This window comes from Leishmania donovani, chromosome 30 (assembly GCF_000227135.1).
Source record: "Leishmania donovani BPK282A1 complete genome, chromosome 30".
Classification (NCBI taxonomy): Eukaryota; Euglenozoa; class Kinetoplastea; order Trypanosomatida; family Trypanosomatidae; genus Leishmania; species Leishmania donovani.
The window spans coordinates 1,263,877-1,277,204 of NC_018257.1; the positions used below are offsets into that span (position 1 = coordinate 1,263,877).

The following is a 13,328-nucleotide window of genomic DNA, read 5'->3' on the forward strand; positions in this document are numbered from 1 at the left end:
CCACCTCGAAGGTGCCTGGCCCTTGTCGCCACCGGAAGTGTCTCGGCATGGACAGGGATAGGGGGGCCGCCTAGTCGCCTCCCACTGCATGGGGGACTGGACCCTGAGATACCACCCACTCAGGTCTCCCTCCCGTTATCACGGAAATCGACGCGGCTACAAAAGGACAAGTACAGAGCGGAAAACAGATGTGCAAGCTGCATATACGATGGGAGTGGCATGCCGTAGTGCTTTTGCGGCGCCCTGGTGAAAGACGTGTGTATTCCATGGATGCTGCTCTGGACAGATTGTAAACGACGCATTTAAGGGGGGTTACCTCCCCCTCCTCCTTTTTGCCCTCGTGTTATGGGCGGCGTGCTTCTTATGGGCGCGAGGCTCGGAGGAGGAGGGGGTGGAGGTGTCCCTGATGGGGCACTGGAGCGTTGCGATATAATGGTCTCGCCGTGGACGTGCATGTGAAGGGGTGGTTTTGCGGGTGTGTCGGAGGTGTGATTGGTGCTTGTGGTTTCCATTTATCGTGTGACGCTTTAGAACGTAAGATTTTGTTGTGTTTTTTTTTTTCACGGTTCTGCCCATGTATGCCATCTGCGCTAGAACAAGCGAAGGAGCTAGTCTGCGGGACGCTGGCTATTGCGTGTGTGTGCTTCTTGTGTTGTCTTTCATCGGTTAATAGGACCGCGACAACGCTGCAAGAGGAGGAAGGGAGGTATCTCTTCGTTCCCAGAGCGGCGCTGTGCTTGCATTTGCGTGAACACGGTGCATGCCACCCCCTCGGAAAAAGACCGATATGAGCAAAACATGGCAAATTGAGAGCTAACCTCTTGATCTGCTCTGCTTGGCCTCTTCCGATCACTCACCGTCCTCCTCCTGCGCTTACTTCTCATTCAGCGCAGCTCGCACCCGCTAATGAAGTCCGCCACGATAACGACAGGTGAAAATCCTACGAACTTCAGACGAAAGCAGCAAGAGAGAACAAGAAATGCGACTCTTTCCTCCAAAAAGTCATGCACACGCACACACATCAGCAACGGATTCTGAAACGGCAAGGAGAGTCGTTTTCTTTCCACCGGTGAAACGCTCTGTGCGCACTGCACCAAACACAGGGCGGTGTGTTAGATCCTTCGCGGCTGCTTGGGTTGTCAGACGTAGGCTGGTTTAACGCTCATATCGCATCATGGTGCTCTGAGTAACACGTCACAGACATGCAGGTGTACACACACACACACACACACACACTTCCCTCGCTTTTTTTTTTTCGTGTTGACCAACACCCTTTTTCAACGCCTCCTTTTCGACAACTCTTCCACACACAGGCTCCACATACGTGAAATCGTTGTGCACACCAACACCCACAGAGGCGCACGTGTGTTGTACCGTCACCCCACATGAACAATCGTTTCGCGCACCCAGCGTCTATCGCACCACAGGCGCAGACCTCCAACTACCCCACGGTGCACAACATTTATTTTCGGTCTTCACCGCTGTCCACGCTGCCGACAAGGCGGAACACAAAGTTCAAGTGCCCCTCATGCGTGGTGTGGGGTGAAAAAAGCACGGTGTGCAAGGTGTGCCTCTCTACCATACCAGGCCCCCGCCGCATCTACGCGCCCCCCTCTTCAGAGACCGCGAAGCGTCAGCCAGCCAGTTCAGGTCGACGGCACACCGTCGTGCAGCCAGCCACGCAACTCGGCGTGGCAGCAGTCGGCGCTACGGAGAGCAAGAGAGGCAAAAGTATCAAAGACCCGGCCCCACAAACCACTGAACGGGCGCTGAACCTACGCGTGCCTCGCAGCCGTGCTTTCCCCGCTCTGCGTACAGCGACAGCGCCGACGCCAGGAACCCCGCCATCCACTGCGGCGCAGGCGCAGCAGCGTAGCCGAGGCATTTGAAGTACCTGCATCATCTGGTTCACGACGTGTGAACCGTGGAACTTGTACCACGCCGAGATGGTTTCCTGGGACGGAGAGAGATGGCGGTGTGCCTTTGTGTGGAAGTTGGGGAATTCGGTGCCAGATAGGTGCAGGGGAGGATGAGAGGGCTCACATCTCTACCCTTTTCGTATCGCGACGTGCATCACTTGATCGTCCCGCCATGATCATCGTTCCTGAGAGAACCGAAAAAGCAGGAAAAAAGAGCGAGGAGGCCCATCGCCGCTTTTCTGTCGCCTCGTGCTCTTTGTCCTCCTCCTCTCTACATCTCTGGCTGTTTTTGGTGTTCTCGACACCAACCGCCTTCCCCCATGGGCCCTGGGGCGCCCTGCCGACGAGCCTCGTGCGTTTCAGTACAAAGTGTTTCTGCCATGTTCGTTCTCTATCCAGCAGCTTGGTGGTGCGCCGTAGTCCCCGCCTTTCTCCCCTCCATGCGCGCACTCTCACCTACCTAGTCCATTGCACGCGTGCGCGGATGCGTTTGTCTTTGCCCCTTTTTCTCGCTCCCACCCTAAACACTCACACAACGACAATGACGCGGCGTGTGTGTACGTGTCCCCCCATGGGCGGATGCCCTCCTTTGTCGGCTTACGTTCGACGCCTCGAGCCCACCTTCAGGTGAGGAGACTCCAGCGTGAATGCACACAAAAACGCGAGCACAAAGCCGTCCACCATCGCACACAATCAAGGTATAGAGGCAATTTGCACGCGTATGCCATGCAAATTATGCACACCTGTGCATCGCACACCACACCTATAGATTTCCACGTCTCCACCCTCGTCGCCACCATTTGCATACTTCAGTGTTTGGCGAAGGTGTGCGTGTGTGTGCCAACGCAAAAGAAGGCATGCGCAGCAGCTTGCCGCATGAAGCTTCACCTGGAGGACGCTTACGAGGAGCTCTGTGCCGAGTACAACACCACGCCGCTATGTACATTCCGTAGCTCTCTGCGGAACACGTACGCTTCGCTTGATGGCGAAGTCTTCATGGACGCCTCCTATGTTGAGGGCGATCACTTCTGCGTCTTCGCCGAACTGCTGCGTCGACTGCTGCGGCGGCCCATCGCATTCATCCAGCCCACTATCGTGCAACTGGACACCGCTGCGCCTCAGCTGGAACACTCCGTCCTCTACGCGCCAGAGGAGCAAGTCGGTCACGCCTACTACGCCGTTCCGCCTCGTCTACTGCGAATCAAGCTTCTCCTCTCGCGCAACGTGAACAATGCAGATGTAGAGCGCGTGTGCCGCCTCATCGTGGTGCAGAAGGTGTTAGACTGCGTTCCGTTCCCAGCATCGCACAGTAACTCTACGAAGGCAAGTGTCCAAGCCACAGGAACCCTGCCGCAGTTGAGCTGGCCGGAGAGAGCAACCATCGAAAGCATCGACCTGCACAACTGCGTGTTTGTTTCGCTCCCAGGTGGGCGAGCCTTGCGTGCTGCCGCGCGACGCAACGTGTACGTTCAAAACGTCTTTCTAGAGGGGTGCAGCGTGAATGCGGCGGTGGTGGCGCAAATAGCGCGAGCGACTCGCGGCAATAGGGAGCAGTTTCGCCTCGTGGGTATCTCGTCCTGACGCTTGACAGCACGCACACGCATCCACACGCTCGCGGACGGGCCTCCCCGCAAAGCAAGCCCGATGAGCGAGTGGTGACGGGCAGCCGGCACGCGGTGTTCGGAAGCGACACCGCCAAGGCTCCCTCCCACACATGTGATGAAGCTGTGGAGGGGTGCTCGACGATTCGAGGGCTGGAGGCAGCGGGGAGACGCACATCGCCTGTCTTCTTCTTTGCGCCTGTACGAGGTGCTGTTCTTGGTCTATCTTGGTGGTACTCGAGACTCATCATATGACCGGCCCCCTCGCCTTCTGTGTGCTCTCTCGCACTCCTTACTGCTTCCCTTCCTCCCTTGTTTCTCCGCGACGACTCTGTTGCCTTTTTCTTCACCTCTTCCCGTTGGTGCCGGCGGCTTTATCGATTCTTTTGCCGCCTTTTTTTTTTCATAGTTCGGCGCATATCTGGGAGACTTCTCTTCATCTTTTCATCGAATCAAGACTGCGATGGCGGGCTGCTTGTTCTTGAATTGTGCGACGGGGACGGGGGAGCAGAGGGAGAAGCGCATGCGCACAACTCGGGGAAGACGCAGCCGTTGCCTTCGTCAAAGAAAAAAAAAAACATTATGCTGCTTGCGCGTAAGGGAGACATTCGCCTCCTCGACTGCTGCCCACTCCCCGAGAGCACGCTGGAACCCAAACGTACACGTCTGGAGCCGCGAAGAGGGTGCGCTACCGCAACTCTGCACGGTGGAACGAGAGTAGCGAGAAGGGTGCGTTTTGTGTGCGCTTCCCATCTTTGAGGGGTCTGTTGCACACTTGCACACACTTGCACACACGCGCACACACGCGCACACACGCAGGCACAGCCACACGTTTGTACTCTCTCGGCGGGCTGTCCGTGTGGGTGTGTGTGGTTTCTACCTTTCGCTCTCTGTGACCGTCTGTGCAATTTCGCTACGCACCCTGTTGTTTGATCTTCGGTCGCAGCACACCCGCCTTCGTCGTAGCCGACATCGCTTTACGCCTGCTTCGGCTACCTCTTCCGCACTCAGAGGCTTGTGTACACGTTGTGCATCTCACCACCCCCTACACACGCAGGCATATCGCACCTCTCATCGTTTCATCATCCGTGTTTCCTCCATTTTCATAGCCTTCAGCGCCGGGGGATGCAAACCGATGAGCGACTGCGCATTGGTCTTCGTGTGCGATGACGTCTCTGTGGCCGTGATTTCTCTTTTCTTCTTGAAGGCGTGCGATAAGGGCGGAAGCGGGGGAGGGATGGCCGATAAATGGTGTGACGACGACGAGCCGAAACACTCTGCACCGTTCCCGTGGCGTGCTTCACCCGCCATGCGGCCTCTCTTTGCCCCCATTTCGCTCTTCACGGTTCAGATCTCGAGGAGTCGAGTCATTGCAAGCCTTTGGCTCTTGCCTCGCTCCGCCCCTAGCCTACCCACCGCGACAGGGGCCCGTGCGCGACGGACGGAGGGTATACGTCTGTCTGTCGTTTCGTGCGTAGTGTTACCCGGTGAGGACTTGAAAACAGCCGAATTCTCACGGGTCGCTTTGCCGGCGCTTGCGGTATGGAGAGCGCGAGTGGAGGGATACCAGACTGGTATACTCTTCCACGGAAACAAGGAACTCGCCCCGCTGGGAAGCGCTTGGGACCATGTGCTGGAATGCGTCATGCTCAACTCTCGACATCATTCTCTCCACCCTCTTTTCTTCTGCTTGTTTTTGGAGGTGGGAACTGGCAGATTCACGCGGATCCTTCGTTGACTCTCTGTGTGTAACGCCCTCTTTCGCTATTTCGTCTCTCGCTGTCGTGTTCTTTTTTTTTGTTGCCGTTCTTGTTTTATAACTCTCTGTGTGTCTCTTTCTCTTAGTCGACACACGCTGCTGAGCTGCCATACGTAGCTATACACTTCTGCTGTTTTCTTTCGCTTTTATGTTTCGCGTTTTCATTGCATGTGTGTTCACGTCTCGCGATCATATACGTTTCTAGTTTAGTGCCACTTCGCGCATAGCGGTGCTCTTCGTCGGGTCTGCGGTCGTGTGTTTTACCGCACCGTTCTCTCTCTCTCTGTGTCCTCGTACCAGCCGTGTCGTGGCCCGTGTGAGAAAGCGCTTCCTCTCGCCCGTGCCTTGCAGGCTGAGCGAAGCACAACAGCAGCACCCCCGTCTTTTTCTTCCCTTGCTCTCTTCCCTGTTGTGTGACTGAGGACACATTGCGAACCGGATTCGCGAATCATGGCCACGGTTTACACTAGCGTGCCTGGGAAGGAATTCGCGAAGGGGGTGACGCTGGATGAGGCGAATCGCATCGTGCGCGTTGACGCGGGCCTGCCGTCGTTGTCTGCCCTGCAGGTGGGCATGGTCGTGCGCTCCATTGGTGGGGTGCCGGTAGGGGATGGCCGATGCGAGCAGGCCCGCCACCACAGCAACCGATCGCAGGTGCTGGTGGTGCTTGGCGCGCCGCCCAAGGACGAATTTGATCTAAGCTCTGACGACGACGACGCAGCAAACTTTAAGCCTCCGTCGACACTCCCCCCGCTGCCGCCGGAGTTCAACAATAGTGTGGCCCAGAACAGCTCCGCTGTTGTCTATGAGGCCACCGTGAAGTGCGGGGCGGGCGGTTGCGTCATCATCATGTGCGAGGGGGCCAATCCGGCCTTAGCCATTACCTTGGCGGCCGAGAAGGCAAAGGCGGAGGTCATGTACATTGATACGGTGGCTCGCATGAAGACACGGCAGACGATCGAAAATGCCGGCGGGGTGTTGAAGAAGTCGCTGGAGAAAGGACTGTGGATCTACGTGGAACAGGCGACCAAGTCTATCACGCTGCTGCGCCAGATTAGCGACTGCATTATGGAGGTTCGGGCGGCGGGCAAGATGCACGCTCAGTCTCGCGTGCTGCTCATGTGTGAGCCGCATCCCCACTTCCCCGAGGCGCTGATGCGCGGGAGCGTGACACTTCGCAGCCGGCTGCAGAACAACAATATGGCGGAGGTGGACATTCGCGAAGACCTATCGGAGAGCGCGCACCGAAAGCAGGCCATCCACGGCGATGATGTCGCCTCAAGTGAGACTGCCGCGAAGCCTGAGGTCACCAAAACCCGCAAGAAGGTGCGCATCTCGAATCAGGTGAACATTGTGCACCTCGAGAAGAGCACCTTCATGGAGATGAGCGCGAGCGCGCAGCCTCCACTGGAATCTGGCACATCCCACGACGGCATCTCACGCGTGGCCAAGTACTCCTTCGGCTCGAACGAGAACTTGATTTCTCTCTCCTACGTGCGCGACCACCGCTTTGCGATCGGCACGAATAGCGGCTACGTCGTCCTGATCGACCGCAACGGGCTCCCCCTGATCCAGTTCCGGCCCCACAAGGCGTGCATCTGGGATGTCAGTTTCTCTTCTCAGTTTGACTTCTCCACGGCCTGTGAAGACGGCACGAGCGTCATCTACAACTACTCGCTGGCCAACCAGGAGCTGACAACGGTGTCCGTGGCCTCCTTCCAAAACGACGTGTTCGCCGTCACGTACGCTAACCCGAATGACGTGAATAGCGGGGTGCTCTCCGGCGGGCTCAGCGCCACTGTTTGCGTCTTGCACTCAGACCGGCAAAACAGCTCCTTTATCGCCTGCCGCACGTCTATTCAAGCCATGTGCGCCACTCAGATGAACCAGGTGATCGTCGGTGGCGGAACTGGCGCCTGCACACTTATCGACACCAACCACTGCGTGGTGACGGATATTACCCACGCTCACAACAAGAAGGTGCCGGCCGTCGGCACACACGGTAACGTAGCCGTGACCGGTGGCTTCGACTGCGTCTTGCGCCTCTGGGATGTGCGCAACGGCTTCCATTTGACGTCACAGCGACAGCTGAACGAGGTGATTACGGCGGTGGCGATGAATGAGCGCTACATCTCAGCGTGCAGCGGCTCGAGCCTGTACGTGTGGGACCCGCGTAAAATGGATCGCACGCTGGCGGTGAAGGCGAATGCCTGGAAGGACCTGACGCGTGGACTCGTGCTAGACGGCAGCACAATTGTGACCGCCTCCGTAGACGGCGTGGCACGCATCTGGGAGGTCAACTAATGCGGGGTGCGAGATACTGGCCGGGGCAGATGTGTCGTATATTGGTGTAGGGAGGCGCCGGGGGACAAGAGCGAAGCGGCGCAGTTGTCTGTCGACATGCGTGAGGGTGCACGTGTGTGTATCGTCCTCTCTCGCGCCCCCCCCCCTACGCATGAAGCGATGTGGTAGGCCCAGACCTAGCGACGCTCACATGCGAGGATGCTTGCTGCCTCTCCGCCTTATCAGCTGCCCCCCTCCCCCTTCCCCCTCCCCACAGCCGTAGTCAGGCACAAAAACACACGCGTACACACACGCATGTGTATCTGTTTATACTTCTTCGCCTCATAATACACACTTATACAAGTGCCTCTGTGCGTGTGTGTGTGTGTGCCCGTTGCACTGCTTGTCGGTGACGAGGGAGAAGGCAACGGAGGAGGGTTGAAGGGGTGTAACACAACGCCCAACGAAGAATGGGTCCTTTATGTAGACATGAGGAGGCAGCATCACCGCGGGAGAGAGGGAGGGAGGGAAAGGCCACAATGAGCGGCGCCGTGACGTGGATGACGCCTCACATATTTCTTTCCTCTTTTTTTTTTGTGCGTTCTTCTGTTTTACTCCTTCTCTATGCTTGCTCTGTGTCTCCCCCCTCCCCTCTCTTTTCCCTCCGCTTCCCTCTGGGCAGCGCTGTGTGGACTCGCACGCGGGCGAGGACGAGGCAGCCGTGCCTCTGCTCCTCCTTTTTCGGCTTCTCCTTCAACACGGAGGATGAGACAGTCGAGTTAATCAGCGGAGGAGGCACGTAATTTGGACGGCGAGGGCAGAGGAGCTGGCGGGCATGCGTGGTGGAGATAGCAACTGCGTCACCTGGGGCCGATGCAGACGTGCGAGGTGGAGGAGCGGAGCCCATTCGATCCCGCAGAAGGAGCACATGAACGATGAACAGAGCCACAGAGACATCTTTAGAGCGCAATATTTGAGCGAATCGGAAGTCATATCCACGCACAAGGGTACACACATGCTCGCGTAAGTTCCGGCGCATCCGGGAAGATGAAGTGTCTCGGTGTGCTGTTGGTAGCTGAACCGTGGCGTTGGACCGCGTTAACGGGTCATACTGAGATGCCTTATCCACCTACCCTTCTCTCTCTCGTTTCTTGTTTCCTTTTCTTTTCTGGTGGTGGGTTGTTTGCTACCCACAGGCGTTGTCATTGCTGCCGCTTTTGTTCCTCTGCTTGCTGTGCTGGTGATATCTCCTTCGCGGGCTCTCTCGTGCGCGTTCGCGTTGATGTCAGTGTTGCCTTTTTACGTTTTTGTTTGCCTCCCTTCTCTTTGATGTATGCGCATGGTGGAGAGCCTTATGGCAGTGCTTCGTGAATCCGCAAACATCTGCGTACGTCTCTCGATGCCTTTTTTTTGTTTGCACCTCGATGCCGGTGCCTCGACGTGGCTGTGCGCTTTCGTGTGCTTCCTCCTTCTCTTTCGAGTGGCTTTTCCATGCAGCGCATACTGCGCTGCGCCGTTGCCTTCATTATTACTTTCCACTCTGGCTTCCTTTACGCGTTTTTGGTTGTGTTTCGTTTTGTTCAAGTGCTTCTCCATCTTCGTTTTCGCACTCATGACACGTCTTTTCATGTCACGGTCGCCAAGCGATACCACCTTTCGAAGTTGCTGTATGGAGAGGCCTGCTCACTGAGAGGGTGGTTTCCACTGGTGCTGCTGATCCGGCGAACCCACCCCGCCCATTTTCGCGCTCCACCGCTGCCGTGGCAAAAAGGGGCAGGAAGAAAAAAAAACTTTGTGGCACTTGCGGGTCGCGCTTTAGCCGCTGAAAAAAATGCTCCGTGACCACGACGATGGCGCGGCGGAATGAGCACTGGCCGCTGCAAGACGACCGCATCTTTGGTTGCAAGCGGGGCTGCTGCCCTCGCCACCTCTGCTCGCTTTGCGATCTTTACGGTGCCTGCCAGACACCGCAGCAGCTTTGCCCCCCCCCCCTCTTCCGCTGCACAGAAGCACGCGCTCGGTGCTCATGCCCTCACCCCTTCTCTCGCCTGCTCCCTTCCGTGCTGCATAACTTTCCACCCTGACACTCACGTTTGACGTCATCCATCTTCTTAGATTGTTTGACACTCTTTTCCGCGTCCGCCGCGTGTAAGTGTGCTCGAATCCAGTGAGACGATCCGCTAGGGACCTGCTCAGTCCTGCCAGGGGACCACCGCGCCTCTACCGCTTGGCAGAGGAGCTGCCTTTGCTGTCTGCACTGTGCTCCCTCCGCCTACCACCGCGGCGTACGCAGCTCTCTTCTCTCGAGAGTTCACTCATTTTTTTTTTTCGTGTCGCGTGGTCTCGCTCTACTGTTTACCCCCTTTTTTCCCTTATTACATATTAATGCTCACCGGCGCAGATGCCGCAGGGGACGGCGGTGACGTCGCCGCTCCTAAAGGCGCCCCAGCACCCAAGCAGCGTGTGCGGATTTCCGACAGCATGCGTGAGCTAAGCGCAGATCTGCAGCAACTCGAGGACCTGGGCCTCTCCCTCGACCCTCTGACACCTCCGTCTTCTGACAGTGTGGAGCATATTCTCATCACGGACAGCTGGAGCTGCACCGTGTGCGGCACCACCGGCGCCGCCATCTGCCCCCTCACCGGGAAGCCGCATCGTCGGCGCCTCGTTAGCATTGCCCAGCATGCCCTTCGGCTGATTGAGCTGCATGTCGGAAAGGTGTACGTGCGATCAGCACCGCTGTCGAAGCGCGTCGACGGCGAGGTGCAGGTGCGGACCCAGCGACGGCTGACCATGAATCCCCACACTTTTCTCTTGGCGTTCTACTTCGCGTCGCAGGCATCGACGGCCCCAAAGGCTGCCGCTGATGGGGCACAGACGCCGCCACTTTCGCGAAAGTCTGGCACACCCGGCAGCCGTGGAAGCGCAGAGTGGACGGGAGAGTGTGCGCGCCACTTGCTCGACGTCGTGCGCGAGATTAAGGTGTACGGCGCATCTCCGACGGACGACGCCTACTGCCACTCGCTTCTGAAGTCGATGCGAAGTGCGTGGCTGCAGTACTCGCGGCAGGTTAAGCGGGAGCTGGCGGCAGACAGCGCTAGCGAGTTGGAGTCTCCAAAATCGCGGCCGAGCGATGAAAACACGCAGGCCTCACTGCCCAAAACCGCGAAGGCTCGTGACGAGCTTGTGAGTTGCACGCGCTCGACGCTGATCGAGGCGGTGGCGCACTCCCGAAAAGATCCAGACAACCAAGACCTAAAGAGATTCACCGCGCTTCTCTATCAGCGGCTCTCCCGGCTCTGCACCGCCGACGAGTTCGCCGATGTCAAGCGGCGCGTCGAGAAAATCGAGGCGTACGACTCCACGCCACGGATCGAGTACGCCACCCCTCCGTGTGTAATGCTCGACGCGAACACAACCGCCTCCGAAGACGAGGCCGGCGGTGCGACGGCGGCGTTGGCGGGGTCTTCCACACCGGGTGGTGCGGCGGCGTCCGGCTGTATGCGCCGGCGTGCTGGGCCTGAACTGCCGCCCGGGTGGTACGTTGATGAGAGGGGTGTATCACGCCCGCCGGCCGACCACGAGGAGCGCAAGCGGCGCGAGCGCTATCTTCAGAAAGAGTTCAAGGCTCAAAAGGCGTATGAGGCTGTCATGCAGATGGATACGGACAAGGACAAGCCGGAGCAGCCACAGGCGAGGGTGGCCGCAGCCCTTACCCAGGCAGAGCTGCAGCTGTTGGCCACGGACCTCAACACAACCCCGCCGCACCTGAAGCGTCTATTCGGCCTCCTGACACTTGTGGAGGATCGTTTTGTGGAGGCGCTGCCACCTCGCCTGCGTCCGCGCTTGCGGCAGGAGTTCCATGATGTGCTGGACTGGAACGTCATTCAGCGGCAAGCTCGCGGTAACGCGCGCAACATCTCCAACCTGGTCCGGTTCGTTGGTGAAAAGGTGATCGAGTGCAGCTCTCCAGCGCGCGAGGCCACCATGGTGGCCCGCATGTCTGCCGTGTGCGACGATATCGAGCGCTGCACGCCTGACGTCGGCACTGCCGTGGCGAACGCGTTCGCTTTTCTTTTTGAGGCCATTCGCGAACTGCGCGAGGACGTCGCGAAGTTTTCCCTTGTTATGATTAACGCGTCGCTGAAGCAGAACGCTGTGCATTACATTCAAGAGTTCATCTCTGCGTGCTTGCCGCTGCCGCGCAAGTGGACCCACTCAATCGCCTTTCTGCAGCGCTTCATCAACGACGAACGGGTGCTGTTGTGGTCCTCGGTGAGCGTACCGCAGGCGTGGACGTCCGTCACGGCAGAGGAGCGACGGGTGCGCGGTGCGCTGCTGATCGGAACGCTGGACTTGCTGCGCAGTGGCCGGCACACGAGTCTCGATCGCTGGGTCGACTTGCCGCCGGAGATATTCTATTTCGAGAAGCACATCATCTTCAAAGCAGCTAATACGGTGCAGGAATGCACACTGCTGCTGCTGCTGGACGGCGCCATCTCTAGCGTGCTTGCGCGCCGCGCGATGAAGCCGGCGACGGTGTCGGCCGTCATTCGCCACCTGCATAGTCAAATTATGTTGCTTCTAGCCGAGGACATCCGTCTAGATACTCTCAAGGACTCGGTGATCGACTTCGTCGAGAGTCAGCTGTACCACCTACATGTTGGGGAGGCTGCGCCCGACGACGAGGCCTCACTTGCGGCGGTTGGCCCGAAAGTCACCCTGACAGACACCGAAAAGCAGACGGTGCGATCAACCATTGACAAGATGACCAACACTGAGGATCCACTCTACGTCACGTTTGAGCGGCGCGTGCTGCAGTTCATGGAGGCCATGCTGGTGAGAAACACCGACGATGTGGCGCCTCTTGGATTGGTGACGAACACGCTGAAGCAGCAGGTTCAACTACTGCGCCACATGCTGGTGTTCCATTGGGAGGTCTACATGCCATCGTACCGTGAGATGCTCCCGTCATTGTCGCTTGAATCGACGGCTACTGTGACGTGAGCCGGCGCCGCTCCGTTCACCGCAGCCTTTGCGAGCTACTCGCCGGAAGTGCTTTTGTGGGGATCATGGAGGTGTGCGAATACGTGTGTCGCCCTGATGGGGTGAGTGTTATCTTGCTGGCGTCGCGCATATGTTTCAGACGCTTTCGCCGCTCTCACTCTACACGGCTGTATGCGCGTGTGTGGCTGTGCCATGTGCGCGAACTCGGCGTAGCGTGTCGAAAGTGACGCAGTGGTGCGATTAGCGTTGTCGTGTTCAACGTCAGTCAGCGCCGTTATTTTATGAGAGCCTCTTATACGCGTTCGACTCTGCTCTTCCTGCCTCCGCGGAGGCGTCTATGCACGAATGTACGTACACTCGCTCAAAACCCAGCCGGGTGCACACCCTCATACACACGCGCTCTCTTTTTCTCCTATGTAAAGTTGCGCTTGTGCGGATGTATGAGCTGCATCTACCTGAGCTTGCTCCTTTCCATTCCTTTCTCTAACACGCCCAGCGCCTGTTTCCATTGTGTAGGCTCGTGTGTAACGATTCTCTCTCGTCGCTGTCTCGGCTCTGCAGCCCTTCGCGCATCACCGAAGCGGAGGCTGACCCCTCTCCCTCTTCCCCCTTCCCTCTGACCGCTCCTCACACTGCACTTGCGCGGCGTGCTTGTGACAACGTGCACGGTGCGGACGGCTGCAGCGTATAGCGGAGAGAGGAAGGGGGGGGGAGGTGGAGGCAGAAGAACATGATTTTAGTGCATTGACTGCTTTCATC

General features: G+C 58.0%; 3 protein-coding genes across 3 annotated transcripts; all 3 read left to right on the forward strand.

The window, feature by feature from the left end:
- Positions 1–2,795: 2,795 nt before the first annotated feature.
- On the forward strand, positions 2,796–3,500 carry LDBPK_303450 (hypothetical protein, unknown function; the record flags this gene model as incomplete). Its single annotated transcript, XM_003863008.1, has 1 exon — positions 2,796–3,500. The coding sequence occupies one exon, from the start codon at positions 2,796–2,798 to the stop codon at positions 3,498–3,500; it is 705 nt and encodes a 234-aa protein (XP_003863056.1).
- Positions 3,501–5,729: 2,229 nt separating this feature from the next.
- On the forward strand, positions 5,730–7,583 carry LDBPK_303460 (hypothetical protein, conserved; the record flags this gene model as incomplete). The annotated part of the gene is made up of 1 exon (XM_003863009.1): positions 5,730–7,583. One exon carries the CDS (start codon positions 5,730–5,732, stop codon positions 7,581–7,583), a length of 1,854 nt encoding a protein of 617 aa, XP_003863057.1.
- Positions 7,584–9,947: 2,364 nt separating this feature from the next.
- On the forward strand, positions 9,948–12,569 carry LDBPK_303470 (hypothetical protein, conserved; the record flags this gene model as incomplete). Its single annotated transcript, XM_003863010.1, has 1 exon — positions 9,948–12,569. One exon carries the CDS (start codon positions 9,948–9,950, stop codon positions 12,567–12,569), a length of 2,622 nt encoding a protein of 873 aa, XP_003863058.1.
- Positions 12,570–13,328: the final 759 nt, after the last annotated feature.